The 14,039-nt window shown below is 36.8% G+C and overlaps 1 protein-coding gene across 13 annotated transcripts in view; it reads right to left on the bottom strand.

Moving 5' to 3' along the window:
* BABAM2 (BRISC and BRCA1 A complex member 2) overlaps positions 1-14,039 on the bottom strand; it is a 449,505-nt gene that overhangs the window by 26,618 nt on the left and 408,848 nt on the right. For 6 of the 13 annotated variants that reach the window (XM_049096099.1, XM_049096094.1, XM_049096098.1 and 3 more), the window contains 2 exons: positions 10,370-10,523; positions 8,508-9,164 (listed from right to left, as the gene is read on the bottom strand). The exons of 4 other annotated variants lie outside the window; for them this stretch is intronic. In XM_049096099.1, the coding sequence (XP_048952056.1) occupies positions 8,924-9,164; positions 10,370-10,523 (395 nt within the window). In that variant the 3' untranslated portion in view covers positions 8,508-8,923. Of the gene's footprint in view, positions 1-8,507; positions 9,165-10,369; positions 10,524-12,968; positions 13,123-14,039 lie in introns of those variants that run through there. 3 more of the 13 variants (XM_049096100.1, XM_049096103.1, XM_025454308.3) reach the window with 3 other exon arrangements.

Genomic DNA, 14,039 nt, shown 5'->3' with positions numbered 1-14,039 from the left:
CACAGAAACTATGAGATAAAAAAAAAAAAAACTGTGCTATTTTAAACTGTTAAGTGTATAATAATCTGTTAATTAATGATAGAAAACAGGGTACCTAGGTGGCTTAGTTGGTTACGTGACTGCCTTTGGCTCAGGTCATGATCCTAGGGTCCTGGGATTGAGTCTGCAGAGCAAGGAGTCTGCTTCTCCCTCTCCCCCTGCTTGTGCTCTCTTAAATAAATAAATAAATAAGTCTCAAAAAAATAACAATAGAAAATCACACACACAATTTCATACTCATAATAACCCTCTAAAACTAGCTTCACTATTTAATAGAGAAAGGGACAGACTCAAGGAGATTATGAATTTGCCCAAAGTCACACAGTTAGTGAGTGGCAGAAACAGGTTTCAACTCAGCTGTCTTGACTTTAGGGTCAGTGCTCTTAATTGCCACATGCATTTCCTCTCTGTATTTATGTTATTCAAGTACCAGGCCTCTGAGAGGGAGGCTCAGACAAGTGGTAAAAAGAATGGGGAACTGTATCTGTCTGCCTAGGGACAGATGTGCAGAAAGTCACAGCTCTGTGTTATTTCCTGACTACTAGAAGCTAGCTGTGTGCCCTTAGGAAAGTCACTTAATCACTCCAGCCTCAGTTTCTTTATCTGCATGAAGGACAGTGAGGATTTCTACACTGTACCCCACACAGGGCTGCAGCGATGATCCCATGAAGGTGTGTGAGGGTGCTCTGTAAATGATGAAGTCCACAGGGTAGACAAAGGTGCCTGGATATTACGCAGGTATAGCTTTCTTTTCTTGATGACTTCGAGTCTCAATGTCCCCTGCATACAGGTTGGGTATGATTCTCTGATGGTTTGTTCCAGGAAGACATTTAAAAATTAGTGGGGTTTTTTGGGGAGGAAATGAGTCTCCATGTCCTTTATTTGGGAACTACAGAATAAAGTGGAATGTGATTTTTCTTTCTTTTCTTAAATTCTTTAAAAGTCAGCTCACTGTTAAAAGCCAAAGTAACAACAATGTATTATGGGCCTCACAAAATATGTAGAAGTGAAACATTTGAATATAGTAACACAAAGGATAGTAGAAAGTATAAAGGGAATTAACAGTGTTTAAGGTTTTTACATTATACTTGAAGTGTTATAATACTAATTCATGGTAGACTATGACAAATTAAGGATATATTTTAGTATATTAATAACTCAAATATGATACAAAAAGCTGTAGCTAAGAGGACAATAGGAGAAAGAAGTCATACTAAAAAGTACTCAAAAAAATCAAAGGGAAGAACAAAGGAATACAAAATACATACATAAACATATAAATGAAATTAAATAACAAACAGTTAAGATGGTAGACTTAAACTCAATCAGTTCATTACTTACATAAAATGTAAATAGACCAATACTCCAATTAAAAGGCAGAGATTATCAAATTAGATTTAAAGAAAACCAACCTACAGAAAGTTTCCTTGAAATATGAAGACACACAGGATGAAAGAAAAAGGATGAAAAAACATATACTGTACAAAAAATAAGCATAAGAAAGCTGGTACTACTATATTAAAATCTGACAGAGCAGACTTCAAGTCAAGGAGAGTTACCAGAAACAGGGAGGGCCATTTTATAATGATCAAAGGGCTAATTTATCAAGATATAAAGATATAAAAATTCTGAGTATGTATGTACCTAAATAACAAAACTTCAAAATACAAAAAAAAAAAAAAGAACTAAAAGGAGAAATAAACAGATCCAAAATCACAGGTGGAAATTTTAACACACCTCCTTTCAAAAACCAATACTAAACACAAAAAATAACAGTAAGGATATAGACATTTTGAATAACAGTAAGAAATAATTTGACTTAATATGTATATATAATACTATACCTCAAAAATGCAAGACACGCATTCTTTTCAAGTTCACATGGATTATTTACCAAGATAGACCATATAATGGGCCACAATACAAATCTCAATAGCTTTTAAAGGCTTGAAATCATACAGATTATGATCTCCATCAAAACAGAATTCAATTAGGAAACAGTAAGTAAGATATCTAGAAAAACCCCCAAGCACTTGAAATTCAAGCACAATTATTAATAATGCATGGTTCAAAAAGAATTCACAAGAGAAATTAGAAAATATTTTTTTCTTTAGAAAATATTTCTAATAAAGTAACAAAAATGTGTTAAAATTTATCAGATTTGCTAATGCAAATCTTAGAAATTTGTAGCCTTAAAGGCTTATATTAAAGAAGAAGGAATTAAAATCAATGACCTAAGCTTCCATTTTTAAGAAGCTTGAAAAAGAAGAACAAATTAAACTAAAATACATAGAAGGAAGGAAATAATAAAAATAAAAGCATAAATTAATAAAATAAATAACTTTCTTTCAAAAGATAAGTAAAACTGATAAACCCTTAGCTAGACTGTTTTAAGAAAAAGGGAGGGAAAGAACCAGAAACTTTCACCATAAGGAATGAAAAAAGTTACAGCCCACAGACATTAAAAGGAAAAAGAATGAATATTATAAAAAATCTCATGCCAATCAATTCGACAACTTAGACATGATGGATAACTTGCTTTAAAAAACACAACTTGCTAAAACTAACACAAGGAACAAAGATGAATAAATATCCCCATATTTAGTAAAGATTTCTTTGAATTTCTTTCCATAAATAAAACTTTATTGAATATTAAAAAAAGCAGTGCTGAACCTACATAAACTCTTTCAGAAAACAGAGGTAGAAAGAAAATTTTCCAGTTTATTTTATGAAGCCAGCATGGTGCTTTTATCAAAATCTGATAGGACAACATAAGAAATTTCAGACCAATATCACCCATGAAAATGAGAATGAAAACATAAACATTTTAACACATTAGCAAATCAAATCTAATAATATAAAAAAGGATAAAATGTCATGACTGAGAAGATTTATTTATCCCTGGAATACAAGGTTGGTCTGATACTCAAAAACTAATTAATGTAATTAAGCATTTTAATAGAATAAAGCAAAACCATAGGATCAGGCCAATGGATACAGAAAAAGCATTCTAAATAATTCAATACCCATTCATGATAACAACTCTTAGCAAAGTGGGAATATCAGAATTTCTTCAATGTGATAGAGACATCTATGTAAAACCTATGCTAACCTCAATCTTAACATGAAACATAGGCCAGATGTTTGCTATTATCACTGTGTACAACATTGTACTGGAGATCCAATCCAGTACAAGCAGGTAAGAAAAAAAAAATTAAAGACACAAAAATAATAAAGATGGAAATAAGAAAGTAAAAACTGTTAACAGATATGATTGTTTATGTAAAAAACACTCAGACACTACAAAAAAGCTACTAGAATTTAGTAGTAATCATTAACTTATTTAGCAATGCCACAGGACACCAGGTTAATACAGAAATATCATTTGTATTCCTATATACTAGAAACAAGTCAAAAATAAAATTAAAAAAACTATCATTTTTCGATAAAGGAGGAAAGACTATCCATTGGAAGAAAGACAGTCTCTTCAATAAATGGTGCTGGGAAAATTGGACATCCACATGCAGAAGAATGAAACTAGACCACTCTCTCTCACCATACACAAAGATAAACTCAAAATGGATGAAAGATCTAAATGTGAGACAAGATTCCATCAAAATCCTAGAGGAGAACACAGGCAACACCCTTTTTGAACTCGGCCATAGTAACTTCTTGCAAGATACATCCACGAAGGCAAAAGAAACAAAAGCAAAAATGAACTATTGGGACTTCATCAAGATAAGAAGCTTTTGCACAGCAAAGGATACAGTCAACAAAACTCAAAGACAACCTACAGAATGGGAGAAGATATTTGCAAATGACATATCAGATAAAGGGCTAGTTTCCAAGATCTATAAAGAACTTATTAAACTCAACACCAAAGAAACAAACAATCCAATCATGAAATGGGCAAAAGACATGAACAGAAATCTCACAGAAGAAGACATAGACATGGCCAACATGCACATGAGAAAATGCTCTGCATCACTTGCCATCAGGGAAATACAAATCAAAACCACAATGAGATACCACCTCACACCAGTGAGAATGGGAAAAATTAACAAGGCAGGAAACAACAAATGTTGGAGAGGATGTGGAGAAAAGGGAACCCTCTTACACTGTTGGTGGGAATGTGAACTGGTGCAGCCCCTCTGGAAAACTGTGTGGAGGTTCCTCAAACAGTTAAAAATATACCTGCCCTACGACCCAGCAATTGCACTGTTGGGGATTTACCCCAAAGATACAAATGCAATGAAACGCCGGGACACCTGCACCCCGATGTTTCTAGCAGCAATGGCCACGATAGCCAAACTGTGGAAGGAGCCTCGGTGTCCAACGAAAGATGAATGGATAAAGAAGATGTGGTTTATGTATACAATGGAATATTACTCAGCTATTAGAAATGACAAATACCCACCATTTGCTTCAACGTGGATGGAACTGGAGGGTATTATGCTGAGTGAAGTAAGTCAGTCGGAGAAGGACAAACATTATATGTTCTCATTCATGTGGGGAATATAAATAATAGTGAAAGGGAAAATAAGGGAAGGGAGAAGAAATGTGTGGGAAATATCAGAAAGGGAGACAGAACATAAAGACTGCTAACTCTGGGAAACGAACTAGGGGTGGTAGAAGGGGAGGAGGGCGGGGGGTGGGAGTGAATGGGTGACGGGCACTGGGTGTTATTCTGTATGTTAGTAAATTGAACACCAATAAAAAAAAAACAAAGAAAAAAAAAAAAAGAGAAAAAAAAAAAACTATCATTTATAATAAAAGCAAAACCACTTAAAAGATGCAAGACTTCTACACTGAAATCTCAAAACACTTCTCAGAGAAATTTAAGAAGACCTAGAGAAAACTGCTCATTAATATGAAGATTCAATATTGTTAAAATGTAAATTTCCCCCCTTGTTGATATATAGATTTAATGCCACACCAGCCAAAATCTCACTGGGTTTTTTGTTTTTGAGGGGAAGTTGGAGTTGGAATTGGCAAACTAATTCTAAAACATATATGGAAATACCAAGGACCCAGAAGAGCCAAAACAATCTTCAAAAACGAAAAGTTGAAGAATTTATATTTCTTGATTTTAAGAAATATTAGTATTAGTATACCAACAGAAAAATAGGCCAAGGAAACAGAACAGTGTATCCAGGAATAGACTCATTCATATATAGTCAATTTAATTTGACAAAAGCATGAAGGTAATTCAACAGAGAAAGAAAAAACTTTTTTCAACACATTTTGCTGGAATACCTGGATATATGTAAGCAATTAACTTCAGCATCTATCTCATACCATACACAAAAATTAATTTGAGATGGACCAGAGATCTAAATGTCAAACCAAAATGAGAGCTTGTAAAACAAACAAACAAACATAGAAGAATCTCTTTATGATCTTGTGGTAGGCAAATAATTAGGAGGCTACAAAAAGCATTAACATAAAAAGAAAACACTAATAAAATCAATTTCATTAAAAATAAAAATTTCTGCTCATCAAAAGACACCATTAAGAAAATGAAAAGGCAAGCCATAGGTTGGGAGAACATACTTGTAATGCATAAATATGACAAACATATAAATAACTCCTAAAATTCAATAATAAAAAGACCAACAACCTAATTGAAAATAGGCAAAATTTGAACAGACACTTCTTAAAAGAAGACATACCAATAAGCACATGAAAAGATGATCAACATCATTAATCATCAAGAAATTAGGATTAAAAACTACAATGAGATCTCATTTCATCCCCTCTGGAACAGCTAAAATTAAGACTGACAATACCAAGTTTCAGAGAGGATATGGAACAAATGAAATACTATATATTGCTAGTGGGAGTATAAACTGGCATGAAAACTTCATAAAAAATTTGTCAGTTTCTTATAAAGTTAATCAAACACACACCCCCTCCCACTTATTTACTCACAGAATTGAAACTGTACATCTATAAAAAGACTTACTTAAGAATGTCTTTAGCAGCTCAATTCATAAAGTCCCCACACCGGAAAAAACCTAAATATACATAAGTGGATGAATGTATTAATAAATTATGGTATATTCCTATGATGGAAATTCCTCAGCAGTAAAAAAGGAATGCTATAACAGACAAATCTAAAATAATTAGGTTGGATACAAAAGGCACAAAAGAATACAATCTGTATTATTTGATTTATAAGAAGTATCTAGAAAAGGAAAAACTAAGATGTAATAGAAATCAGACAGTGTTCTGGAAAAGATAGAAGGTACCTTTGTCAGAACTCCCATCAAAAGATATACTTAAATCTGTCCACTTCATTATATGTAAATTACACTGCAATAAATATCTTTAACAAGATATATATGCAAAGCCCTCCCTTCAAAGAACTCACAATTTGATTACGGAAATGAAACAATATAAAGATGTGAAAAAGAATAATACAAAAGAGATTTAAAAGGAGTATACCTGGTCTTTGACTTAGATGGTTCCACTTGACTTTCTGAGTTTCTGGTAGTGCAAAAGCAATATGCATTCAGTAGAAACAATACTTTTGAATTTTGATTTTTTTTAAGATTTTTAAAATTTATTTACTCATGAGAGACTGAGAGACAGAGAGAGAGAGAGAGAGAGAGAGGCAGAGACACAGGCAGAGGGAGAAGCAGGCTCCATGCAGGGAGTCCAATGTGGGACTCGATCCTGGGTCTCCAGGATCACGCCCTGGACTGAAGGCAGCGCCAAACCACTAAGCCACCCGGGCTGCCCCTGAATTTTGATCTTTGATTCCTTCCTAGGTGAGTGATAAGTGGCAGGATTCTTGTGATGCTGGGCAGTGGTAGCCAGCTGCAGTTCCCAGTCTGCCACGCAATCCAAAGGTGAACAACTGATACACTTACCACCATTCTGTACTCTTACAACCATGCTGTCTTACACTTTCAGTATACTATTTGGTAAATCCCGTGGGATATTTAACACTGTTTTATGAGATAAGCTTTATGTTAGATGATTTTGCCCAATGGTGGCAAGTGGTTAAGTGTCCCATGCACATTTATGGTCATGCTACATACACTAAGCTATGATGTTGGGTAGGCTAGGTGTAGTGAATACATTTTCTTTCTTTAAAGATTTTACTTATTTAGGGATCCCTGGGTGGCGCAGCGGTTTGGCGCCTGCCTTTGGCCCAGGGCGCGATCCTGGAGACCTGGGATCGAATCCCACGTCGGGCTCCCGGTGCATGGAGCCTGCTTCTCTCTCTGCCTGTGTCTCTGCCTCTCTCTCTCTCTCTCTCTCTCTGTGTGACTATCATAAATAAATAAAAATTAAAAAAAAAGATTTTACTTATTTATTCATGAGAGAGAGAGAGAGAGAGGCAGAGACATACGCAGAGGGAGAAGCAGGCTCCCTACAGAGAGCCTGATGTGGAACTTGATCCCAGGACCCTGGGATCACAATCTGAACCAAAGGTAGACGCTCAACCACTGAGCCACGTAGGTGCCCTGTAAATGCATTTTCAATTTATAAATATTTTCAGTTTACGATGGGTTTCTAGGGACATAACCCTTTCATAAGCTGAGGAAGATCTGTACACGACCAGTAGTCCACTGAGGCTTGGGAGAGAAAGAAGCTGCCTGCACATTAGCATGGATGGAGAAAACCACAGGAAGAACACTGAAGGATCTGAAGGGGCAGGAAGAGGGTGGGAAGAAGTGATGAGTAAAGGCACTGTGGGACAAAGCAGAAGCTAAACCCAGAAGTTGTTCATATGTTCATTCCTTGACCCTTCAATATCAAGCCCATCCAATAGGGAGGAGTATGTAAGTCATGTTTTACAGGATGAAGTTCAGAAAGGTTAATAACCCTGCCCAAGGCCACAGAGCTTATTTGATCAGCTCTGTGTAAGAGCTTGTAATAGGAGCTGGGCATGGGCATGCATGACCCCAAAGCCTGTGCTCACCCAGTAGAGGGCATTTCACTTGCGAGGACAGAATATGCTGGACAGCCCTGAGCAAGAAGCACATGTCATAAGAAAAACTCTGGTCTGTGCCAGAAAGCATCCTTTCTGAGTTCACATGTTTAGAATTTTGCTCTACCAGAGGGAATAAACAGCTGACTCCACTCAAAGGGCTCTACTGCTGTTCATAAACCGTGAGAGTGTTTATGTCATGGGCAGAGCTCTCCAAGTGAATTATAGCCTTTTACGCACTGTGCACATACAATATTTTCACAGGACAAAGAAACAGGGCGTGTAAGGAATGCTACAGTTGACCTTTCTCTCTTTCTGTCCTTTCTCTGAAACCCTAACAATCTCAAGCCTGTCCTGCAGGACAGTCCTCTGATTATGTTTATCCATTACCTGGCTTTCTGATACAACCCAGGAAAGTTACTCAGTTCATTTTAAGAAGAGAGTTTTAAACTATTTCTTCTTCCTAGCATGAGTGGCTGGCTTTCTCTTTTATTACATTTAAAATGAATCCATCTTCACTACAGTAGAAAGCAGATTTTTTTAATGTTACTTCAGATGTTTTCTTTAGACTGGTGTTAACATAAAGCAAATGTCTCTTGCAACTCTGAACCAATCTGTTAAGATAAACAGGCTTCACTTACGATATTCCTATACTGAAATCATAGGCTTGTGGTCTGCAACTTCTTAAAGACTCAATTCATACATGCTAAAATGTCTAGTTAAGAAATGCACACACTCACACACACACACACACAGTTTTGCCATGGAAACCACAAGGACATGTCTGGTTCAGACTCCATAGCACATACCACAAATAACAGCCCATCTTCTCAGGGCAGATCTTGTATATACACAGGGAAAGCCCAGAAAATGAAACAACTGCAATACCTCAAATCTAAAACTTACTTTTTAATCGCCCTTTTCAAGTCTGTTTCAAGATATCTAAGGCTTAATCATTGTTATTAGGCATATTTGCATATATCTGTTGTTTTCCTTAAACAGAATTTCAAACTTGGGGGATCCCTGGGTGGCCCAGCGGTTTGGCTCCTGCCTTCGGACCAGGGCGTGATCCTGGAGTCCCGGGATTGAGTCCTGCGTCAGGCTTCCTACATGGAGCCTGCTTCTCCCTCTGTCTGTGTCTCTGCCTCTCTGTCTGTGTCTCTCATGAATAAATAAATTAAATCTTAAAAAAAAAAAAAAGAAAAAAACAAACTGTCAGAAGTTTGGCTTGATAAAGGCTTTCATCTCTCCTGCTGGGCTGTAAATTTCATGGAGACACAGGCTACATCCAATTTGTTTATCACTTCATCTGTAGCATGGAGCTCACTGCTTGGAACATGAGAGATGCTCAATAAACACTGAATGAGTGAATGAAGAAGATATTTAATATTCTTCACAGTGTGATTCTGTAGATTGCATCATTCCTTAGTTGGGATCACAGGGGTGACTGTATGGCTGTTCAAAGTGATAAAGTAATAACCACCTGCCACTCTAACCATGACTTATTTTTGTCTACTGTCACTTTCCTCTAGGAGACCATGGTTCATGAAGTGGCATTCCAGTTACTAAAGTCTGACCAATAAAACACCAACATACTTTTACATTTACCTATTTCATATGACTTACGAACACTTTCTGCAGATGGTTCACGTGCAGTACTTAAATCTCTAAGCCCCAAACTCTAGCTAACTTCAACTTCTACCACATGGCCAGCCTACTTCCATAGGGATTCTAACAGTTCTAAGCTATTTGCATAGCCATTTATTCAGATGAAGAAGACACAGGCCCTATTTTGGGCAATGGCTGTAGAGATGCAATGAGGTATATAGCCACTTTGTTCCTTCAGAGACATGACAGTTCCACGTGAAAAACTTGGTATTGGATCCATGTATTGATTACTAAGCAGAAATTCTATTTGTTTACTGTCAGCTGAAACTTTCCATTTAAAAAAAATATGAAAGTAGCTGCTAACATCTTCACCATCAACACCATTTACCCACAACTTTAATTCCTCTAGTACTTTTACTCTAAATAGACTGGTAGATTTCAGATAAATCCTGTAACACATTAAAACAACAACAACAACAACAATCTACCTGATGAGTCTGGATAAGAGGCTGGCAAATTTTTTCTGTAAAGGGCCAAACAGCAAATATTTTTGAGTTTGCAGGTCATATGTGATCTGTTGCAATTTCTCACTCTGCCATGGTAGCATGAAAGCAGCCATACAAAATGAGTAAAGAAATGAGTGTGGCTGTGTTCCAATAAAACTTTACTCACAAAAACAGGTGCGGGACAGGATTTAGCCTGCAGGCAGTAGGTCGCCAATTTCTGGACTAGATAAACGAAATGCTCCTGTTTGTAAGAAACAGCGATGGATTCACTTACTTTGCTCTTTTGGCCATTTCATTTCCATCCCATCTGGGGCTGTACGGATAATTTTTTTGGGCCTGGGAATAAAGCTGTCCACTGTTGGTAAAGTGATAGACGGACTGGAATGTGAGAGTCGGCTGGTCTCGAGGGAAAAACAGGGGCAGGTCGACTGCAAAGACACACACACATACACACATACACAAAAAAAAAAAAAAAAAAAAAAAAAAGAAAAAGAAAGAAAGAGACAAGTTAGGGGTTAAATGTATGGGTTAAACCTGAGTGTTGGGTACAGACCATCCGAACCACAAATAGTGCCTGAGGTTTAGGTAAAAGGTATGGAGGGAGGGAACAAGAAATACCAAGGTGCCTTCCCTGCCTTCAAGGAATCTACAATCTAGGTACATAAATGAAAATCACACTCAAATTTAACCAATATGAGGAAAGTGTGTGGATGCTAACCAAATGCTATAAAGTGTTCACAGAAGCTGGGCACTCCCAGCCATGTGAACTCCTCCTATGGCACTTACTTCATCCAGTATTCCATAGAGAAGTTAGCTGATTATCTGTTTTAAGACTCTATTAAATCATAGACTCTTCAAAGGCTGGGCAGTATCTTCCTCATCTAGAATTTGATGGAGGGGGTGGGATGGAGGCTGTCTTTAAAGAATGGATTTGGGATGAGGAGCCAGAGAGCAGGTGATAATCTTTCTACTTTATAGGATATGGCCACTGGACCACCAGAAAAAATAAAGTTATCACTTTACTTCCAATCAAGCAGTGAATTCTGCTACTCAGCAGTTTGAAGCTTCTCCAGATGTGTTACCACATATAGTTCCTAAACTAGTGGGGGCTCCTTAATGGAACGCCAACAGGGACTCATCTGAACACTGCATTATGTCTACTGATAGAGTGCAGCCTGATTCCAATGTTTGCTGCTAACAAGTATTATGTGCTTTTGTCTGTTCATTTTGGGGTCCTTTAACTCAATTTTTAAAAGTAAAAGGACTCCCTCTTTGTAGTTTGAGGCAAGCCAAGATTACAAACACACTGTTTCAATAGCACATTCCTCGAGGCATATAATGTATAGTTATGTGGATGTTATCACTTCCAGGGCAAAGAATAAGCACGTTAACTTATGAAAATATAATAATGAGAAAAAATGTGTATAGAATTTCCTAGCTTTACAGAGTACTTCCACATATTTTATCTAATTTGAGACTTACAAATCCATGAAGCAGACATTATTTTTACCATGTACATTTAACAGACGAACAAACTTGAGACTCCAAGAGGTCTATTAACTTGCTAATGCCTTAGCTAGGTGCAAAGGAGGTAGGGCTCAAATCTAGTCCCAGGGTGTAAATCCTGAGCTCCTTCTATTGGGCCCCATTACCTCCTGCTCTTCATGATACTGGTACAACCTGCTCACAACACAACACATTCACTGTGCCATAAATACAATTTGGGAAGCTAAAGCCTCTACTGTGAAGAACATACAAGATTCATCTTTTTGGTTACATGAGGCAAATATATGAAAATACATACTAGATAGCTGTATATCTGTCATCATGCCAGGGTAGGGTGACATTTGACTGGGCTAGGCCCTCTCAGCATCCAAAATGATTTCATGAAGGAAAAGTCAGGTTTGCAGCAAACTTAAAAAAAAAAAAATCCAAAAAACAAGAAATAGAAAAATGTCCAGTGGCCTCTGAGACCACTGAGTATATCTGACTCTGACTCAGTGCTGTAGGGGGTTTCTACATATGAGTCACCACAACCCCCAAAAAAAGGCAATACTGTGAACGTCCACTCGTAAGTCACATTTTCCATGTGCCTCAATGCAGTTTTAGCACTTGCCTATTTGTGCCAAAGCAGAGATTTAGTAACATATAGGAACAATACAAAATATGAAAAACAGACTGACTCAAATTATAAATAATTCAATTCAGAAAACCCCTTTGTGTCCCTTTACATTACAAAGCATGATTTGTAACATCCTTAGTCTTTCTGAATAAATACTGCTTCTAAAATTAAGTTTATATCTTTTCTGATTACTCACTGCATCTCCTCTGATTAATTTTAGAAAAAAATGCCTATTCATATATAGTTTAATTTGACTTCAATTGTTTATATTACATATTAAGTTTCCAAATATAAAACAAGATTCACATTAACCCCCAGAGCAATTGCCAACAGCACTGGTGAAAAGTATTTAACATGCAAGCTTCCCTTCAAAAATGCAGTCATTTTGAATAATAGAATTCAATGGCAATAATTTACCAATTTAAAGTAAGTACAGTCATATTCAGTATCAAAGTAATACAGAGAATACCACAGTCTTCATGATTGTCAAGCTACCAGCTTTTCTGGGCTTTGGAATACATTATATTTTTTGTTCCTGTTATTTTGTTTGGTAGAAAATGAGTTGCTGGTATTTTGACATGCTGAAAAATGATTTTTCCACCTAGTTCTGAACCATCCACTTTGACCCCCTAAATGCCCAATTAAGATCAGAAACAATTCAAAAATGTGAATGCAAATTTATTTACCCAGGCAAGTGAATTGTTATGATTAGGAAAAAAAAATTGCCAGCCAGTAACATGCTGATATGTACCGTGATCCCAGAAAAACACTGATTGCATGATTATTTCTCTGTGGAGCTTCTTCTAAAAAAGCATAGTTGAAGCCAATATTAAAATTTGAACACAGTAGCTGGATGATCAGTGAAGCAGGAATGGTCAGAGTCCTTAAGAAATGAAATCGGTAATCTACATATAAGAAAATAAAATTAAAAAAATAGAAATATCTTGTTCAACTTAACCAAACTATATCTATCTGTATCATCAACAGTCAATAAAAGGATAGATTCTTTAAAAATGTTCTGCATAAAGAGTTAAGAACTAAAATATTTATGAGAAATACTTTGCATTTTTCTTGTAAGAATGATTTGAATGATACAAATTAGTCAGAATTAAAAAAAACCCACAAAGCTTGTTTTCCTTATCCCCAAATGTTTCTGCCACGTAACGTTTGCCTATGGAGCTAACTCATGATTTTTCTTTTTAAGATCTAATTCTTAAGAAATCTCCACACCCAATGTGGGGCTCAAACTCAACCCTGAGATCAAGAGCCACACGCTCTGCTGACTGAGCCAGCCAGGAGTCCCTCACTCATGATTTTCTGATACATAGTAAAATGATGACCTTAGGTCTTCAAACAGCTAACTTGCTCTGAAGGTACTCCCAGGGTTCTAAGCAGTTTGGCTCATAGCTTTAGCTGTATCAAAACAGAACATCTTAACCATTGGACTCCTTTGGACACAACCCACCTACCAGCTCCAGTTTGATTCCCAGAGGAGAATCATTCCATTTGGTTCAGTTACTCATCATCAGTGCTATTTTGACAACTGCTTCCTATTTCCTTCTTCCTGTAGACAGAGACTGAATTTTGGTCAGCTCTGGATCCACAGAAGGGATGGGCCTCACTTGTTCAGTACAATTTCAATAACCACTTCCAAAGTATCACTTTCTTTAAGAACTTGTTGGAACAAGTCACTGCCAAACACTTCTGATCCTGTACAACCTGGGCATTTCACAGGATTCCCTCACAGGGCCCTGCTGCCCTGGCAGAGGGCAGGAATCACGCAGCTCTGCACCAGCTTGCCTCATGCTGGACAGTCACTGAG

This window comes from Canis lupus, chromosome 17 (assembly GCF_003254725.2).
Source record: "Canis lupus dingo isolate Sandy chromosome 17, ASM325472v2, whole genome shotgun sequence".
Taxonomy (NCBI): Eukaryota; Metazoa; Chordata; class Mammalia; order Carnivora; family Canidae; genus Canis; species Canis lupus.
This window is presented reverse-complemented; position numbering and strand designations above follow the sequence as displayed.